The sequence below is a fragment of the Chanodichthys erythropterus genome, chromosome 18 (genome assembly GCF_024489055.1).
Source record: "Chanodichthys erythropterus isolate Z2021 chromosome 18, ASM2448905v1, whole genome shotgun sequence".
Taxonomy (NCBI): domain Eukaryota; kingdom Metazoa; phylum Chordata; class Actinopteri; order Cypriniformes; family Xenocyprididae; genus Chanodichthys; species Chanodichthys erythropterus.
Genome location: NC_090238.1, coordinates 31,895,303 through 31,915,325, shown reverse-complemented (window position 1 = coordinate 31,915,325; position 20,023 = coordinate 31,895,303). Strand labels below are relative to the sequence as shown.

The 20,023-nt window shown below is 35.9% G+C and overlaps 1 protein-coding gene across 1 annotated transcript; it reads left to right on the top strand.

Moving 5' to 3' along the window:
* Positions 1-4,119: 4,119 nt before the first annotated feature.
* On the top strand, positions 4,120-20,023 carry smyd2a (SET and MYND domain containing 2a). Its single transcript, XM_067367184.1, has 12 exons — positions 4,120-4,435; positions 5,841-5,904; positions 10,382-10,492; positions 12,890-12,950; positions 13,378-13,502; positions 15,144-15,211; positions 15,288-15,390; positions 15,741-15,851; positions 16,056-16,179; positions 17,442-17,616; positions 17,726-17,834; positions 19,339-20,023. The coding sequence occupies exons 1-12, from the start codon at positions 4,263-4,265 to the stop codon at positions 19,420-19,422; spliced, it is 1,308 nt and encodes a 435-aa protein (XP_067223285.1). The 5' UTR covers positions 4,120-4,262; the 3' UTR covers positions 19,423-20,023.

Sequence of the window (20,023 nt, the reverse complement as noted above, 5' to 3'; positions counted from 1 at the left end):
GAGCAGTTCTGTAACTTTGCCAATTGCTTTGACTAATTGATGATTTGCATGTGAATACTGGTCTTACATTTACCACCCTTTAATGTAGGATCAGCTAGAACCATTCTGAAATGAAAAGCTTCAACATCTTTGTTTTTAGGGTTGCTTTTGTAAAAAAAATACCTAATTGATGCGGTGGTTAGTTTTTGTTTGTCATTCAGGTATTGACCATTTGGCTCCTTTTCCTCATTATTATTGAAATAATTTTTCCACACACAATTCTTTGCCAAAATATATTCAGATCGATACTGGAAAACAACATCCATGTTCACAACAGGAACTCCTCTGCCTTAAAAGACAAATTCTTTCAGGCTTTTATTTTCTTGTGATGTGGCAAACATAATTCTAATTTAATAAGTACAATATCCAGGACATCAGAAAACAACAATCCCAGTGGGACCGGAGCAATAAATGATCCGTCTCATTGAGTATAACTCGCTCTTACCAGCAGATGGAGCTATTGGAGAGCATGTTTCAAGAGTTACAGTAGCAGTGCACTATATGGTCAGCAGATGGAAGCAGACATCAAAGAGCCAGCCAAGTGCGGGGAAAACAGCACACTTCTCTGTCTGTCTGTATATACAACAAAAACTGTAAGGAAAGAATTCTAATTAATAAAAGGAAAAATCGTGTTAAAATCTCAATCATCATTGTATTGCATTGCATTATGTTTTGCCGCCTCAATCAAAACTACAGAGCTTTGATTATAAAGCATTTAAAAATATCTTACTATAAGACAATGGGAGGTATAGAGTGACGACTGATATTTAAAATGATTCTGTTAAATACTACAGAAAAAACAAACAAACAAGAATTTTATAAAATACAAAGAAAAATTTTTTTCGCTGTTTTCCAGCTGTACACTGTTTTATCATTGCTTTTGTTGTTAGGTTTAGTAACTTGCCATTTTGTGACATATTGAGTTAATTTTTTACTCAAAATGACACATTCACACTCAGAAATGATCTATCAAATTTTACCGCATTGCGTATTGTGTACCAAGTACTGATGTCTCTGTGTTATTCTTATTATCTATCTATTTTATTATTTACCTAGATGTTTCTAAATAAAGTATGCATTTTAAAAGCATGCTTTAATTTAGTGTTATGATATTTTATTGAAAAGTATTGCAATGGAATCTTCAACTACTCACAAAAAATGACTAGAAATAGCCATTAAGTTTGCTTTATGTGCAAATGTTCTTTCAACAGACAGAAAAATTAAGACGTTTGTACAAAGACAAAAGAAAAAAATCATCACATTTTTTAAGTAAAACAAGCAGAAAATGCTTATCAGTGTATGCATTTTATGCAAGTGGTTTGTATTAGCCTACAATCTTACTTTTTGGCTATATAAATAACATCTGCACCAAATTGCATATTTTTGCAGAGTTTGGGTCTCTGAATAAAACAGTTGTTTTTTTTTTGTTTTTTTTGTTTTTTTTTGTCTTGAGTGTGAACTCCACATTCTCACTATACCTATATGGGCAATTAAAGCCTGATGTATCAAATTTGTTACAAAACATGAAACACATATGCAAACTTTTTTATTTAGATTTGGTCTAAAGGTTAAATGAAAGAAAAAGAGGTTATGTTCACTGCAATTGATAAATGAGACGCAAGATGGCAATAAATGTGTTTGCATGAAAAAAGAGAGAGATTGCAAGACTGGGGTTTCATTCAAGAGATGAATGTGGCACCATTTTCAGTTACCCCCAGATGAATGTTCTCTACACAGCATTGCCCAGAATTAAGTATTCCAGGGAGCTGCGAAATAAATATACATATTTATTATGAATGTTGGGGCTAACGCATTACAAGTAACTTGAGTTACATAATCAGATTACTTTTTCCAAGTAACTAGTAACGTATTACATTTTTCAATTTACAACAAAATATCTGAGTTACTTTTTCAAATAAGTAACGCAAGTTACTTTTTCACATTTATTGACTGACAGCTCTCCTGTTCCCATGTTGAGAGAAATAAAGTGGTGTTGTGTGTGCTGTGTGAACATGATGGTTATTGTAGTTCTAGACTAAATGTGAACATGCATTTACTCATACTTGCACGAAAACATTCAGTGTTTCTCAAAATGAATAAAAACAGTGAAATGCAGTATCACAATTTTGCCCAAACCTGTAATAATTAACTATATTAAATTACACAAAAATCTTTTATGTATTTAATATCACTTTATTATCCAATGTCTTTGCTACTGACCTTCAATGATCTAATTCAACCATACTAATAAACAAAAATACTTTAGATTAGATTTAGAAATAAGAGTGTTGAACTTCCTTCTCCTGTATCCTAAAATCAGCACAGCTGAAAGGTTTGTTTGAGTGGCGCCCTCTACTGTACAGGTGTAAATATGCATTTCCTTCAGCCTGAGGCTTAGTATTCTCATCACTTTATAATATTAAGGTAGAACCACTGTACTCACATGAACTGTTTTAAATGTCTTTAGTACATTGGTTCGGTGACATTGCTGGCAATAGAGGCCTAACTGAGCCATCGGATTTCATCAAAAATATCTTAATTTGTGTTCTGAAGATGAACGAAGGTCGTAGAACGACATGAGGGTGAGTAATTAATGACATCATTTTCATTTTTGGGTGAACTAACAATTTAAGTAAAATTAAATCTAAATTTAGGTTGACAGTTAAATAAATGCTTTCTCGAACTTGCATTACTGAACAGGAATGTTTTATTTATTATACATTAGAACATGTAATGTTTTGGTTACTGATGTGCACTGACACAAACTTAAGAATAGCCTATATCATGAGGCAAACAGTGGACTAATAGAATAATGATTCTGAAGATTTGGACTAGAGCATTATTTTTCGTGAGTTCATTGAATGGTTTTTAAAGACTACATAATAATCTAAAATATTACAAAAATACATACCTTTTCTTGCTCTTTTGCTTCACGTTCTTGGTGGTGTTTCTTTTTTTCCTGCTTGGAATGGACAGGTTTAAAAAAGTTGTTTTGATTAAAGATTACGAGTGCATGTGTATTTAAAAATAATGATGTGTACGAATTACTTGTTATAAATACTGCAATATTCCATTAAATGATTAGTTCACTTTCAAATTAGAATTTCCTGCTTATTTACTCACCCCCATGTCATCCAAGATGTTCATGTCTTTCGTTCTTCAGTCGAAAAGAAATTAAGGTTTTTGATGATAAACATTCCAGGATTTTTCTCCATATAGTGGACTTCAATGGAGCCCAAATGGTTGAAGGTCAAAATTACAGTTTAAAGCGATCCCAGACGAGAAACCACTCATTTTCTAAAAAAAATATTAAAATTTGTATACATTTTAACCATAAATGCTCATCTTGAACTAGCTCTCTTCTTCTTCTCTATTAGAATTCCAGCAGTGTAGACACTGCTAAGTGTATTGCTGCCCTCCACAGGTCAAAGTATGAACTAAATTGTCATATACAATATCCTAGTGCAAGTATATAACAATTAGTTCAAACTTTAACCTGTGGAGGGCAGCAATACACTTAGCAGTGTCTACACTGCTGGAATTCTAATGGAGAAGAAGAACAAAGCTAGTTCAAGATGAGCATTTATGGTTAAAACGTATATAATTTGTAATTTATTTTTTAGCAAATGAGTGATGGTTTCTCTAGATAAGACCATTATTCCTCGTCTGGGATCGTGTAGAACGCTTTGAAGTTGCAATGAAACTGTAATTTTGACCTTCAACTGTTTGGGCTCCATTAAAGTCCACTATATGGGGAAAAATCCTGGAATGTTTTTATCAAAAACCTTAATTTCTTTTCGACTGAAGAAAGAAAGACATGAACATCTTGGATGACATGGGGTTGAGTAAATTATCAGGAAATTTTCATTTGAAAGTGAACTAATCCTTTAAAAATAATAATTGTCTTTTTTTTTTTTTTTTTCTCATATGGCTCATTTTCCCCTGATGATCACACGATGGCGCCATGAAGCCAAATATCGAGGTCGGTCGGTGGCGTGGACGCTGCTCGCGGACGGGCTTTAGGACCGCTGGGTGTGTGGGGCATTGCTGTAAGCCGCCTGCCTTCTGGTGCAGCTCGTTTTTCGGAGTCTTTTCGCCGAACATGTGGTGTGACAGTGGCGTCGCTACACTTGCCGCAGTCACTAACAAAACCGATTGAGACCGAGACACCACTTTCTGACGAGTGCAAGCAAGCGTGACACGCGAGCAGCAGGTCAAGAGCAATGAAAACCGAGGGAATTGAGGGTACTGAAAGATTTCTGAGCCCCGGTAAAGGCCGGGGACTCAAAGCCACTAAACAATTCAAAGTTGGTGATCTAGTGTTCGCCTGTCCGGCGTATGCTTACGTGCTAACAGTGAACGAGAGAGGCGGACACTGCGAATGCTGCTTTACCAGGTCAGCGCTCCTTATAAGTCCACGTCTGACACTTTGTGTCTTTGTGTACGGATGTTGCATGTGACAATGCGTGCACGTACACCTTTAAAAGCATAATAATAATAATAATTAACTTTTACAATAGTTCTTGTTCAACTTTGTTTTTGTCATGACATATTTCATAGGCAGGTAATCTGCATTCACTACAAGGCTGATCCCTCTTAAAGATGGCTGGCACATGCTTTCTATTTTCTGTGTTTAAATGCAGCTGGGTCATGCACTGTGAAGGGTGACCCACTTTAGATGCACCTCCAACACGGCCAGTGAGGGCTGTGGATGAATGTTCAGTGAAATCTCTCTTTCCAGGCAGTCGGTTTGTAAATTTGTACAGGAGGCGTGTGTGATGTTGATCTTCTAGACTAGACAGATCCACAAAATGAAGCATATGTAAACTCAAGATAATGTAAATAATTATATTATGGACTTAAATGGGAGCTTTTGGTATGATGCATTTGATTACATACTGTGGTATAGATCTTATTGTGAACGATTTATCCTTGCATATGTTCAATTTTTAATGATATTTCATGTTTTATCAAAATGTCATAACCGGACATTCTGGTGAAAATCATGTCATTCCACAATTATAAGAACAAATTAAGATATTTTTAATGATTACTGAGAGATTTCTGTCTCTCCTTTGAAAATCCAGGTAACCAAAACTTCAAAATGTAAGACATCCATATCAAGTGGTTTAAAGGGGTGGTTGATTATGATTATTTCACTTGTTTAACTTTAGTTAGTGTGTAATGTTGCTGTTTGAGCATAAACAACATCTGCAGTTACGACGAAAAAGAAGAAACTTCACAGACACATTCTACGGACACCAGAGACTTATATTACATCTTGTAAAAAGAGGCATAATGGGTCCCCTTTAATCCAAGTCAATATGTGATAGTTTAGCTAAAATGGACATTGTCATAATTTACTCACTTTTTAAAACCTTTAAGAATGACTTATTTCTGTGGAACATGAAGATATTTTTAGAAATATCTCCGGGTCTTCAGAGTCAGTAGTAACCAAAACTGTGTAGTTATTACCTGTATTCTTTTTTTTAAATATCTATTTAAAAAAAAAAAAGCCATACAGGTATGGAATGATAGAAGGGTGAGTAAATGATAACAGGATTTTCATTTTTGGGTGATCTTTAGAGCGAATGACATACTCCAACACTTTCAATAAGATGCAGTCAATGAAAGTTAATTGTTACAGTGGCAAACATCTTTTATGCTCTATGGAAAAATGGAAGCAGAATGGGTTTTTGAAAGACATAAGGGTAAATGAATGAAAATTGTCATTATTTTTAAAAATAGTGGCATGCTGAAGGATCATCTAAAAATAAAACTATTTGTCATTTCATTCACAGGAGAGAAGGGCTGTCGAAGTGTGGAAAATGTAAACAGGCCTATTACTGCAATGTAGAGTGTCAGGTAAGTCTGTGTTTGTGCTTTTGGTTGAAGGAAGTGACTTCATAATCTCTGTGGATTTGTTCAGAAATAGTTCACCTAAAAAAAATGAAAATTCTGTCATTATTTACTCACCCATTATATATGTCATACAGTATTGTGGAATGTTACGCTGGAATGCTGTATTGACCAATCAGAAGCCACAGCCATAATGATCTGTTTCATAAAGTTCATTTTGCTCTGTCAGCATATATTAGAGCTTTTTTTTCTCTGCACTTAGTACTTACACTACAGTGCTCTAATTGTGAGGATGGTCCCACTGGAGCACCGCTAGTTGAAGTGCTTTTCCTGTGTATGAGCCAGGGTAGCATAGTCTCAGAATGAACTCCATAGTTGATGCGCTCACTTTACCTGGAATCAAATCTGCAGCCTTTGTGATAGCAATGCAGAACCTCGACAAATCAACCACCCTTTGCTGCATGTCTGAGACTAGTCTTGATCCATCCATTCTTCAAATCATATTTAGGGTGTAGGGATGCTGGACAGTATGCTATACAGTTAAACCTGGATTAGGCCATAGTTCAATTAGGACATTTAAGTAGCTTTTATGAACGTGCTTTAGAAAAAACATTACTGGTGTGCATCTTGAGAAAACAATGGCATTGACATATTTTAAGTTATGTCAGTGCAAGTTGTTTTCAGTTAAAACAGCTCAAACATGCATTTTAGTCTGAGACTTGGCTTAAGCCTTGTCTGTGAAACCAGGGGTTTAAGTATACAAGGGGCTTTTTACACAACACCATTTTCAACTGAAAACCGAAGAGTTTTTATGTGTTTTGGCCGTTCATTTAAACGACAACGGAGTTCTGGGGGCCTGAAAATGCTAACTTTTTAAAGTGGGTTTCAAAATGCACGTTTTTGAAAACGTTACATTATCGTCTCTGTGTAAACTACAAAAACGCAAATTTGAGAAAATGATGATGTAATGCACAAAGTGACATCAACACCTACTGGCCTGGCTTGAATAATGCAGCATTTTTTGTCATTTTCACGGATTTTTGTGAACGGGGATCGTTTTGACAATGGTCTCATCTTTAAACGAAAAAATGCAAAAGAAACGGTTTTATTATTCGTTGTGGTTTGAATGATTTGATTTGGACGACGTGTTTTGAAATATGCATAGAATCATTAAAGACTGTCAAAGAACACCAATTTAAAGGAAAACACTACTGCTCAAAAGTTCAAATATTGAACTATATAAGTTCAAATTCAAATATGTTATTTAGTGCTCAAAAACATTTCTTATTATTTACACATTTTGATTAATGCATTGTTGCTGAATAAAACAATTTCTTCAGCAACAATGCATTAAATTAATCAAAATGTGTAAATAATAAGAAATGTTTTTGAGCACTAAACATATTTGAATGATTTATGAAGGATCATGTGAAGTAATGAAAATTCAGCATTGCCATCACAGGAATAAATTACATTTTAAAATATATTAAAATGGGAAATATTTTTTTATTATTATTGTAATAACATTTCACAATATTACCCTTTTAAACAAAGAAATGCAGCCTTGAACATAAGACTTATTTAAAAAAATACTAAAAACAACATTATCAGCCACAAACATTTGAATTGTAATGTTTCTCCTATCAACACAATTCATATTTCTACTTTTAACTTCTCTAAAAGGCTTTAAAATATTTATTTCATCTCATAAACTTTGTATAAGAGAAAGCACAGTTGACTCAATTCCTTATTTAGGATCCAGGATGGAGAACAGGGATCGTGATCTGTAGAAACCACAGCCAGAATGACAGCTCTGTAATTGGTTATTGCTGGTGAGTCGAAAATCCAGCACAGAAAATAAATCTCATCAATAATCCATTTGCACTCTACCACAAGGCCCTTCTCTCTTGTCCCTGCTGTTTTTGTGTGTCCTACAAGTTGTTGCATTAGAATCAGCCCATCCATCCTCATATGGCTGTACGCTGTTCCCATTCAAGCTTGTTCCTCTGTGGATCCTTGCTTTGAATTTAGGCTTTTATTTACATATAATCATTGATCAGCAAACATAAACAGAAGCTCAACCAAACCTGCTTGATGTGCGAGAACAAACCTCATTGGTTCTCGCGGAAGCTTAAATGTGCTGCGTAACATGAGAATGAACCTCATTGGTTCTCGCGGAATGAACCTCATTGGTCCTCACGGAAGCTCAAACGTGCCGCGTAAGACAAGAATGATCCTCATTGGTTCTCGCGGAAGCTCAAACGTGCTGCGTAACACGAGAATGAACCTCATTGGTTCTCGCGGAAGCTCAAACGCGCTGCGTAAGACAAGAATGATCCTCATTGGTTCTCGCGGAAGCTCAAACGTGTTGCGTAACACGAGAATGAACCTCATTGGTTCTCGCTGAAGCTAAAACGTGCTGCGTAACACGAGAATGAACCTCATTGGTTCCCGCGGAAGCTCAAACGTGCTGCGTAACACGAGAATGAACCTCATTGGTTCCCGCGGAAGCTCAAACGTGCTGCGTAACACGAGAATGAACCTCATTGGTTCTCGCGGAATGAACCTCATTGGTTCTCGCGGAAGCTCAAACGTGCTGCGTAACACGAGAATGAACCTCATTGGTTCCCGCGGAAGCTCAAACGTGCTGCGTAACACGAGAATGAACCTCATTGGTTCTCGCGGAATGAACCTCATTGGTTCTCGCGGAAGCTCAAACGTGCTGCGTAACACGAGAATGAACCTCATTGGTTCCCGCGGAAGCTCAAACGTGCTGCGTAACACGAGAATGAACCTCATTGGTTCTCGCGGAATGAACCTCATTGGTTCTCGCGGAAGCTCAAACGTGCTGCGTAACACGAGAATGAACCTCATTGGTTCCCGCGGAAGCTCAAACGTGCTGCGTAACATGAGAATGAACCTCATTGGTTCTCGCGGAATGAACCTCATTGGTTCTCGCAGAATGAACCTCATTGGTTCTCGTGGAAGCTCAAACGTGCTGCGTAACACGAGAATGAACCTCATTGGTTCTCGCTGAAGCTCAAACGTGCTGCGTAACACGAGAATGAACCTCATTGGTTCCCGCGGAAGCTCAAACGTGCTGCGTAACACGAGAATGAACCTCATTGGTTCTCGCGGAAGCTCAAATGTGCTGCGTAACACGAGAATGAACCTCATTGGTTCCCGCGGAAGCTCAAACGTGCTGCGTAACACGAGAATGAACCTCATTGGTTCTCGCGGAATGAACCTCATTGGTTCTCGTGGAATGAACCTCATTGGTTCTCGCAGAATGAACCTCATTGGTTCTCGTGGAAGCTCAAACGTGCTGCGTAACACGAGAATGAACCTCATTGGTTCTCGCTGAAGCTCAACGTGCTGCGTAACACGAGAATGAACCTCATTGGTTCTCGCGGAAGCTCAAACGTGCTGCGTAACACGAGAATGAACCTCATTGGTTCTCGCTGAAGCTCAACGTGCTGCGTAACACGAGAATGAACCTCATTGGTTCTCGCGGAAGCTCAAACGGCTGCGTAACGCGAGAATGAATTTCATTGGTTCTCACACGTCACGCAAGCTTGCTTGAGTTTCCGTTTACCACAACTGATGTGTGTCTTGATGAATGTTTATATGCGAATAAAGCCTAAATTCAATGTTCATCATATAAAGTGATTGAGTCTCTTCAGAAAATTTGGACTAAACCGCTCAATTCATATGGATTAGTTTTACAAACTTTTTATGAAGCGTCAATGTGGTATTTGCGTAGCTGTCAAAGGAGGGAAAGAAATCTGTCAGTTTTCATTAAAATATCATCATTTGTGTTTCGAAGATGAATGGAACGACATGAGGGTGGGTAAATGATGACAGAATTTTCTCAGTGTTTACACTTCGGAAAGTGAAGCTACAAATGTCTGCCTCTGGCAAAGAAATTACTCACTGTTGTCCATTTAAATATAAAAAGTAAAAAAAAGAACAGCAAACCAATATAATTTAAGCAGTCATCATAGAGCAGATCAGCGTAGCCTGTTTATTTTAAGGGACTTGGTTGGTGCTCTATTCCTAAATTGAGCTGGAAGATGTTCTGGCCGCGCTGTTGCTATGACAATCCATCTCAAACGCATTAGGGATCAGTTTCTGTTTGCTCGCCAGAAAACAGGATTCAGTTTATTCGTTGCCCAGTAGCCTGTGAGGCAAGGCGAGACTAATTCAAAGTCTTATCTCTCAGGAACTCTCGTATTCGCCTTGAGGTTTCATTCAATTTGAAAGCGTGACTCATCAAACGGAAGCGAGCCGACATGCGATCGGTTATATCAAAAGCATATCATCTCAAAAAGAAGAGCTGTGACCCTTCATGCTGGGTTTTATTCAGCTTTAAGTGTTATGATGTTTGTTGGAGTATATGGTATGATCTGTCTATGGAATATGAAAATATGCTATATGTTTCCAGTTTGTATGAAAATAAACCATGACCTTGTCCTTCCCTCAGAGAGGAGACTGGCCCATGCACAAGCTGGAGTGCTCAGCCATGTGTGCATATGGAGAGAACTGGTGTCCATCAGAAACAGTACGACTGGTCGCCAGAATAATTCTGAAACAGGTGAGAATGACCTGGTTTATAGTACTATTATAGTATTTAAAATTTGTTTTGAATGATCTATTTCATTAGTAACATATATATATATATATATATGTTACTAATGAAATAGATCATTTCAAACTTATTTTATTTTAGTTTGTTGCCAAGGTGTCATTTCTAATGTTCATTGAAGTTTTTCATCATATCAATTTTACTGGTAACACTATACAGTAAGGTTCATTAGTTAAACATTAGTTGATGTATTAACTAAAATGAACTAACCATGAACAATACATTTATTATTGTATTTACTAATTTTCGTTAACGTTAGTTAATGAAAATACAGTTCGTTGTTTGTTCATGCTAGTTCACAGTGCATTAACTAACATTAACAAAGATTAATAAATGCTGTATAAGTACAGTTCATTATTAGTTAATGTTAACTAATGTTAACTAATGAACCTTATTGTAAAGTGTTACCCTTTTACTTAATTTCAGCTTTATTTCAGTTAACTAAAATGTTTTAATAGTTTGTTACCGTGCTCTGAAGTCACCTATTTCCTGGTAACTTTTCATGCTCATGTACTAAATGCAATTATTATTTTGCTTACTAACATGCTAGATGGATATTTACAGTGAATTTACTTGTAGAGTAGTAATTACAGTACATTTTATTCTCTTCTAGATCTATACTGCCTGTTATATCTTAAAACGTTTTTTGGCTGTGGAAGTATGTTGAGGCAGCGCTCCAGCTGGTCTGCTGTAATAATGTCTATAGCTACAGCCACTCTACTCATGAGTACTTCAGTTCAGAGAGTAAGAGAGGTCTATTGCTTTCACATTCCTCACCTGCCAATTATATGAGTTTTTTTTTTTTTTTTTAAGTGCCATTTCAGTAGTTTGAATGTTCGCAGTGCCTTCAGACTCGGCAACCGTACATAAAAGACGTTGATCAATTTTTCTCTGAATGCTTTGAAAAAGTAGTATTTGTTATAGAGGGTATAGAGAAGAGGCAGCTTGCTTGGGGTCAATTTATAATGTTTTTAAAATATCTCTAATTGTTTTTTAATTTTATAAATCTCTTATGCTCATCTTCAAGGTTGCATGTATTTGATAAGAAAGGGTCCACTTCTCACTATTAATTAATTACTTTAAACTTTGTTTTTTTTATATTTTCGCAAAGATTTACGATGCTCATGACCCTTACAACGTGTCAGTCCGTGAAAAGGGTCCATAGTGAGAACTAGAGCCTAATCTGAAGTGTGACCAAACAGTAATATTGTAGCAAATAATATTAAAATTACTTTTTTCTATTTAAATGTTTTTTTTCCTGTGATAACAAAGCTGAATTTTCAGCATCATTACTCCAGTCTTAAGTGTCACATGATCCTTCAGAAATCATTCTAATAGGCAGATTTGATGCTCAAGAAATATTTATTATTATCATCTGCGTTGAAAATAGTGCTGCTTAATACTTTTGTATAAACAGTAATTTATTTTTTCAGGTTTCTTTGACAAATAGAAAGCTAATAAGAACAGCATTTATTTGAAATAGAAACCTTTTATAACAGCATAAATGTCTTTATAGTTACTTTTGATCAATGAAACTAGTTCTTTTTGAATAAAATTATTAAATGACTGTTCAAGTTTGGTTTCAGTAAGAAATTAAGTTCTTATAATTTTTCAATTATCTAAATTGTTTTAGAAATTAATAAACATGAAAAAAACAGACATTCCCCCTTTTAGCCACTTCATTCAATGGGATTTTTATTCATGCGGCTGAAGTTGAGATCATGAGCTGTGAAGACTGCACACATCTCTCTTCAGAATCCAACCAGATCAAGGAATTTCAGTAGACAGGCTGTTTACACAAACATTGGATTTAGATGTGCCTAGTTGCCTTCCTACCTCCATATGTTGCCTATGAAGACAGCATTTATCAAGGGGGAGTCTGAAGGAACTCGGCTCTATCTGCTGCACCTGTTACGTTGTTCAGATGATTAACCTTCACAGGTGTGAAAACACAGATGAGTTTTCCTTTTTTGAACACGCTGATGCAAAGGTCACCAATAGGAATATTCAGTAATTTAAGAATCGGTACAATCTAGTGCACAGCTGATGATTTGGTCTAAGTTTAGATTTAGATGTAGCATTTTCAGTGCTGCTCTGGCACATATGGTGCTACCATGTGTTTTTTTATGGATGTGTTTTTCCTGAATGTGTCAGGCCCGGCAGCACTCCGTGACTCACTCAGCCGACACATGGCGCTTTGTGTCACACAGCATGTGTCTGTTAGACAGTTGGCCGGAAAACTGTTAGGTTTTATCAAACACTGAAACACGGTTTTGTTTTGCATGTTTGACAGTTTGCGAGGGTTATGTCACATCTCTAACTTTTAAACATTTTCTTGTTTTCCAGAAGTGCCAGACAGAAAGTACTCCTTCAGAAAGAGTGTTGACTCTCAGAGAATTAGAAGCACGTAAGTGTCTAGTTGTTCTCTGAGTGAGCCAAACAATATCCTTATAAGGTGTAAAAAAAAAAAAAAAAAAAAAAAAAACAATTCCAAAGTCAGTCTCTTTTGCTTAAAAGGGGGTTTGAAGATGAAGTGGGTATAAGGCTGGTGACTTTCCACACGTGTTTAATGACCCTTAACAGCTGTCTCAGATTAACGCCTAGAGTAGGCCTTGAAGTCTTTGTCTGTGTCTGAACTGGTGGAGCCACGTGACAATTAAATGATAAAAAAAATGTCAGACATTGTATGCTTTGATGAAAAGAGAGCTATTACTGCTTTTGTCCTGATATTCAAAGCTGATATTCAAAGTTGTGACATAACCTTAACAATGTAAGACTGGAGTCTTTTTGGAGATGGAATGTTAATTGCCTTTTCTGTACAATGTTTGTGTCAGATCTGGACAAGTTGGATAATGAGAAGAATGAAATGAATGATGCAGACATTGCTGCGCTACACCACTTTTACTCCCGGCATCTTGATTTTCCTGATAATGCAGCACTTACTGAACTCTTCGCTCAGGTAAAGTTGGCTGTGATTTTCATTTCTGTATAGTTTTGGGGCTCTACATGTTTTTCACTGAATGAACAAAGAGAGAGGAATACTATTTATTCATTTTCATGTATGTGCACCAATGTAACAGTGTGGTAAAGCAAGGAATAAATTGAAGTATTTGCCTATATATTGCCTATATTAAAGGTGCCATAGAACGTCTTTTTAAAAGATGTAATATAAGTCTAAGGTGTCCCCTGAATGTGTCTGTGAAGTTTCAGCTCAAAATACCCCATAGATTCTTTTTTTTAATACATTTTTTTAACTGCCTATTTTGGGGCATCATTAAATATGAGCCGATTTAGGTTGCGGCCCCTTTAAATTCTCACGCTCCCTGCCCACGGAGCTCGCGCTTGCCTTAAACAGTGCATAAACAAAGTTTACACAGCTAATATAACCCTCAAAATGGATTTTTACAAAGTATTCGTCATGCAGCATGTCTAATCGCGTAAGTATAGTATTTATTTGGATGTTTACATATGAATCTGAATGAGTTTGAGGTTTTGCTCCGTTGCTGAAGCTAACATTACACACTGTTGGAGAGATTTATAAAGAATGTAGTTGTGTTTATGAATTATACAGACTGCAAGTGTTTAAAAAATAAAAAATAACGACAGTCCTGTCTCCGTGAATACAGTAAGAAACAATGGTAACTTTAACCACATTTAACAGTACATTAGCAACATGCTAACGAAACATTTAGGAAGACAATTTACAAATATCACTAAAAATATCATGATATCATGGATCATCTCTATCTCCATCTGCCATTTTTCGCTGTTGTTCTTGCTTGCTTACCTAGTCTGATGATTCAGCTGTGCTCATCCAGACATCCTGCCCTTGTATAATGCTTAAACATGAGCTGGCATATGCAAATATTGGGGGTGTACATATTAATGATCCCGACTGTTACGTAACAGTCAGTGTTATGTTGAGATTCGCCTGTTCTTCGGAGGTCTTTTAAACAAATGAGATTTATATAAGAAGGAAACAATGGAGTTTGAGACTCACTGTATGTCATTTCCATGTACTGAACTCTTGTTATTTAACTATGCCAAGATAAATTAAATTTTTAATTCTAGGGCACCTTTAATGAATGCATGAATGCATACCTTATGAAATATAAATAAAATATATTTTTATAAAGTTCCTTACTAGGTTTATTTTAAAGGGATAGTTCACCCCAAGTTAGTTACCAATATTCTTCAAAATATCTCTTTATGTTCTACAAAAGAAAGGAAGTCATATTTAGAACAACATGAATTCGCATTTCTGGCTAAACAATAAAAAAAAATGACAGACTTAATTTTCACTGTATGGAAAAAAGATGTGATAAAAGTGAATCTTAGCTATCATTGTCTGTGGCCCTGTTTACACCTGGTATTAAGAAGTGTTTTGGTCGATCAGATCACAAGTGGATGCTATAAATACAGGTGTAAACTGGGTAAAAAAACGTTTGAGCTTGTCCACTTTCGACCACTACCGGAGGAAATCAAAAACACATTCAACCGAATTGCTTTTGTAGCATAGACGTTCATGCATTCTCTGTGAAATGTTTCAGGCACTTGGACTATCTCAGCCACATGCTAATTCCTCCTTTTTACATCACAGGTGAATTGCAATGGCTTCACCATTGAAGATGAGGAGCTGTCTCATTTGGGTTCTGCTGTATTTCCAGAGTAAGTCTCAGAGAAATCCTCTGCCTTGACCACAATATATGAAGTACTTGATGGTAATAGAATGTCTTTCTGGTAGTGTTGCTCTGATGAACCACAGTTGTAGTCCAAACGTGATTGTGACGTATAAAGGCACAGTGGCTGAGGTGAGAGCGGTGCAGGAGATCAACCCTGGAGAAGAGGTAAGACAGGGCCACGTTTTTCTTGTTCTTCATGGTAACATGTATTGCTGCTTGTCTTGTCACTATTTATTCGCAAACAATGACTAAAAGATTACACTTAAGGTAATGCTAAATTTCAATATCTTTAAATTATTTATCTTTACATTTCAGGAAGCCTTTGTTGTTTATTATTTAGCATTATAATCCATGTCATTAAATTGTAATGTGAAATGTTCATATAAAATGCAGTATTATCTGACAAGTCAGTATTTAATTCTGACATCCATTACCTATAAGTATTGCATAATCATCTCATTATTAATTTAATTGCTGTATATTGTGTGACAGTCCTCTTTGTTTCTCTGGAATAGATCTTCAACAGCTACATTGACCTCCTGTATCCAACAGAGGATAGAATTGAACGGTTGAGAGATTCTTACTTCTTCAACTGTGACTGTAAAGAATGCACCTCTAAATCAAAGGTAAGTGTCATTATATTACATCATATTATGATGTAGAAAGGCTTAGAGAATATTAATTTCAGCTGGTTGGACCTTATCGTTTTTTGTGTGTCTATGCTTTTTGGAGCATGTTAAAATAAGTAATAACAGTATGAATAAAAATTAACAGACACTAATAAGGGAACTCAAGTTGATATATGTGGAATAACACCCTTTTTTATTTAGGACAAAGCCAAAATGGAGATCCGTCAGAAGCTTAGCACACCTCCAGAGGATGAGGAAATCACACAGATGGTCATGTATGCCAGAAATGTCATTGAGGAGTTCAGGAGAGCAAAGCACTACAAAAATATCCTTCATTGGCCTTTTCTCTTTTATATTCTTTATAATTCTGTCTGTGCTATTGTGGGATGTTTTGAAAATGGAGAAATCTAGGGGCAGTGAGATATTTTTAGTCTCCACTTGATGAAGCCATACTAACCTTTGGGATATATTGTGTCACAAAACATACATTAGTGTTTTTTTTAAAAAGTCACAATTGCTTGAAAAGGTCTGATAAAAGGTAGACTGAGCAGATCAGTAGTTCTTAACCTTTGTAACCCAAAGCCCCCATTTTGTCAGTATATTATATATATTAATGCTTTTATTCAGCAAGGATGCAAAGTTATAAAATAATATCTACAAACTGTTTTAAACATGTATAATAAGAAATGTTTCTTGAGTATGGAAGAGGATTAGGGCCAAGCAATAATAAAAAAATAAAACCATCTCGAGATTAAAGTTGTTAAATTTCGAGAAAAAAGTCGAGATTATGTTGAGAATAAAGTCATTAAATTACGAGAAAAAATTATGAGAACAAATTCGTTAAATTACGAGAAAAAAATCGTTAAATTAATGACTATTCTCAACATTTTATCTCGACTTTTTTTCTCGAAATTTAACAACTTTTTTCTCATAATTTAACGAATTTGTTCTCATAATTTAATGACTTTTTTCTTGTAATTTAATGGCTTTATTCTCAACATTTTATCTCGACTTTTTTTCTCGAAATTTAACAACTTTTTTCTCATAATTTAACGAATTTGTTCTCATCTTACGATTTTTTTCTCATAATTTGATGACTTTATTCTCAACATTTTATCTCAACTTTTTTCTCGAAATTTAAAAAGGTTTTTCTCGTAATTTAACAAGTTAATTCTCAACATTTTATTTTGACTTTTTTCTCTAAATTTAACAACTTTAATCTCAAGATGGTTTTATTTTTTTATTATTGCTTGGCCCTAATCCTCTTCCGTACTTGAGCACCAAAGCATATTTGAATGATTTCTGAAGGATAATGTGACATGAAGACTGGAGTAATGGCTGCTGAAAGCTTTACTATCGCAGGAATAAATTACATTTTTAAAAAATATTAACAAAAAGAAAAAAAAATAGACATTTCATGTTGTAATAACATTTCACAATATTACTGTTTTAACTGATTTCTTAATCAAATAAATGCAGCCTTGGTAAACATACAACACCTTTTTTCACAGACCTCAAACTTTTGAATGGTATTGTATATATCTTGAATTGGTGGTTTTGACTAAAAGTTCCTTGACCCCCAAGTACCCCCCAGTGAGCTGCTGGAAATCTGTGAACTAAGCCTGGATAAAATGGGTTCAATCTTTGCTGAAACCAATGTGTACATGCTGCATATGATGTATCAGGCAATGGGTGTCTGTCTCTACATGCAGGATTGGGACGGGGCAATGAAATATGGCGAGAAAATTATCCATCCCTACAGGTAATGCTATGTCCAGTGCTGTCTTTCCATTTTAATTTAAAATTCAAATAATAAAGAACTCTCAATGTATCCACTTTACTAATTGTATCCACTGCACATATCTTTCTAGTGTGCACTACCCTCCTTACTCACTGAATGTGGCATCTATGTACCTGAAACTTGGAAGATTGTACCTAGGACTTGAGAAGAAGACACAAGGAGTTAAAGCTTTAAAGAAGGTAAGGTGTTAGCATTGCTAATGTAATAATAATGTAATATTAGATGTGGGCGTCCTTTTGAAAGGCCCTGTCTGCACCTGGTATTAAGATTCTTTACAAGTTTTGTTTGATCGGATCACAAGTAGTCGAGGGAGACACATACCTGTTTACATCTGGTGTTTTAATTCATCTCCTTTGTCCACTTTCAACCACTTCTGTCCTGATTTCTTCGAGGGGAGGGTCTATGGGTGGGTAAATGTTTGGGTTTGTTCAGATCTTTCAATCGAATGGACAAAATAATTACCTCAGACATGACGTGTTTTTGTAGGCAAAACCAGGAAGCGAGCATTTTAGGACTTCTGGTTCCATTGCCCTAAAGTCTATCGGTTTTTTGAATGGGTTTTTGCTAAATCGCCTGAAATAAGGTCTGTGGTTAACAAAGCCTCTAAATATTTTCACGTTTTGATCTATGATATAAAACACACCAGTTATAATATTTATATTATATATTATTATATATTACCATATATATATATATTTTTTTAAACCTTTATTGTGTCTTAAAAACGGCGGTTGCAAACAAGTTGCTAAAAGGGACTACTTCCTTTGGCGGGGACTTTAGACGTCATCATGACAAACAGGGCATTTGAACAGCATTTCTCATGAAAAAGTGGATAAGTATTCATACACAGTGTTTGTTTTTAAATAAAGTTTGAGGAAGCCTGGTGGTGGTGACGTTGATCCGCGGCCATGGTGTGCTGTAGTCCATTTATAGCCTACTGTTAGCTTTTTATATCTGACCACTTTATTTTGGCTTCATAATGTATAAATGTTGTGTTAACTTGTAATGATTATCTTGATAGACAAAGCATGTTAGTGTCATAACGCTTTACTAAACATACAGCTTATTTTTTGCAATTTTCCAAAAGTCTATGGGAAAATGCAAAGGCTTTTGATCGAGGGAACCTGTGCGCCGCTAACTTCCAGGTTGGCCTACAAAAACACGTCATCTCTGAGGTACTCTATAAGCTCACTCAATTTGCATATGAACGTGACCGGAGATGATGGAAAAACATACAAGCTTTCGTTTCTGCTCTGACAGCCACAAGACCACGCTGAACGCTGTGTGTGTGTGTTAGAAATCAGGAATGGTGAGAGAACATTGTGCTTGGTACATTTTTTTGAACCAAACCAAACTTGAGTCTTCAGCCGACAGTTTAAATCCCATCTTGCTAGCGTGTTTCCCATAATGTTTACACATTGGGTCAGTTGTCGGAGAGTAGACAGTCTTTTGTGGCTGTTCAAACACATTTGACCACATGAGCATCTACACTATGAAAGCAAACCGATCTAATGCGTTGTCGACTACCCTTGGAAGAGATCAAAAATGGACAAGCGTAAAATGTTTTAAACCCTGTTTACACCTGCATCATCGACTTGTGATCTGATCGAACAAAATGTATCTTAATTAATACTATTGGACCCATGTAGGCTTTACAAATTGTTGTGGCTGAATTTATCACAGGCTCTTGCAATCATGGACATTGCCCACGGTAAGGACCACCCGTACATCGCTGAGATTAAGAAGGAAATAGAAGAGCAGAAATAACGGGAACACATGGAGGAATATGCATCAAACACTGGCATGTGTCTTATACCTCTCCTGGGGAATATTAAAACAAAGTGATGTCAAAATTATGTTTATCTGAGATGTCATTTAAATGATTTTTGGGTTTGTAAATAGATGGCCTGGGTCTGAGATACTTTGTTGCTTGTATTGTCTGCACTTTGAACAAATGTGCTGTACTGTTTTCTGAGAAGAAGGGCTAAGAATTAAGAATCATATCATATATGCCAGGTTTTTAACAATATTTTGCCCCCTCATGTAGCAACAATATTATCGTTTTCAATAGCTAACAACAAATGTAAATCATTTATATATTCTCAATAAGGTGACTCTGTTTTACTTGTCTGTTTGCATGGTTATTGTTTTGCACTGATTTAATGGATACTGTTAAGATATTGGACTTCCAATCAATCTGTGCATTTCATAGTGTTATTATTATTGCTTATTTGTTTGTTAAACGTTTGTTTAGTATTGTGCTATTTTGACAGGTAGCGTGGGCAAAAAAAAAAAGATGCAGACTGCCACATGCAAAATAAATTACATTCAATGTGACAACACTAAAGTAATAAATTCCTTATGACAA

Coding starts and splice junctions, on each gene's coding strand:
- smyd2a (XM_067367184.1), top strand. CDS start 4,263: ATGAAAACCGAGGGAATTGAGGGTACTGAAAGATTTCTGAGCCCCGGT. Junction 15,852..16,055: donor AATGCACCTCTAAATCAAAG/GTAAGTGTCATT, acceptor TTTTTTATTTAG/GACAAAGCCAAAATGGAGAT. Junction 17,617..17,725: donor AAAATTATCCATCCCTACAG/GTAATGCTATGT, acceptor ATATCTTTCTAG/TGTGCACTACCCTCCTTACT.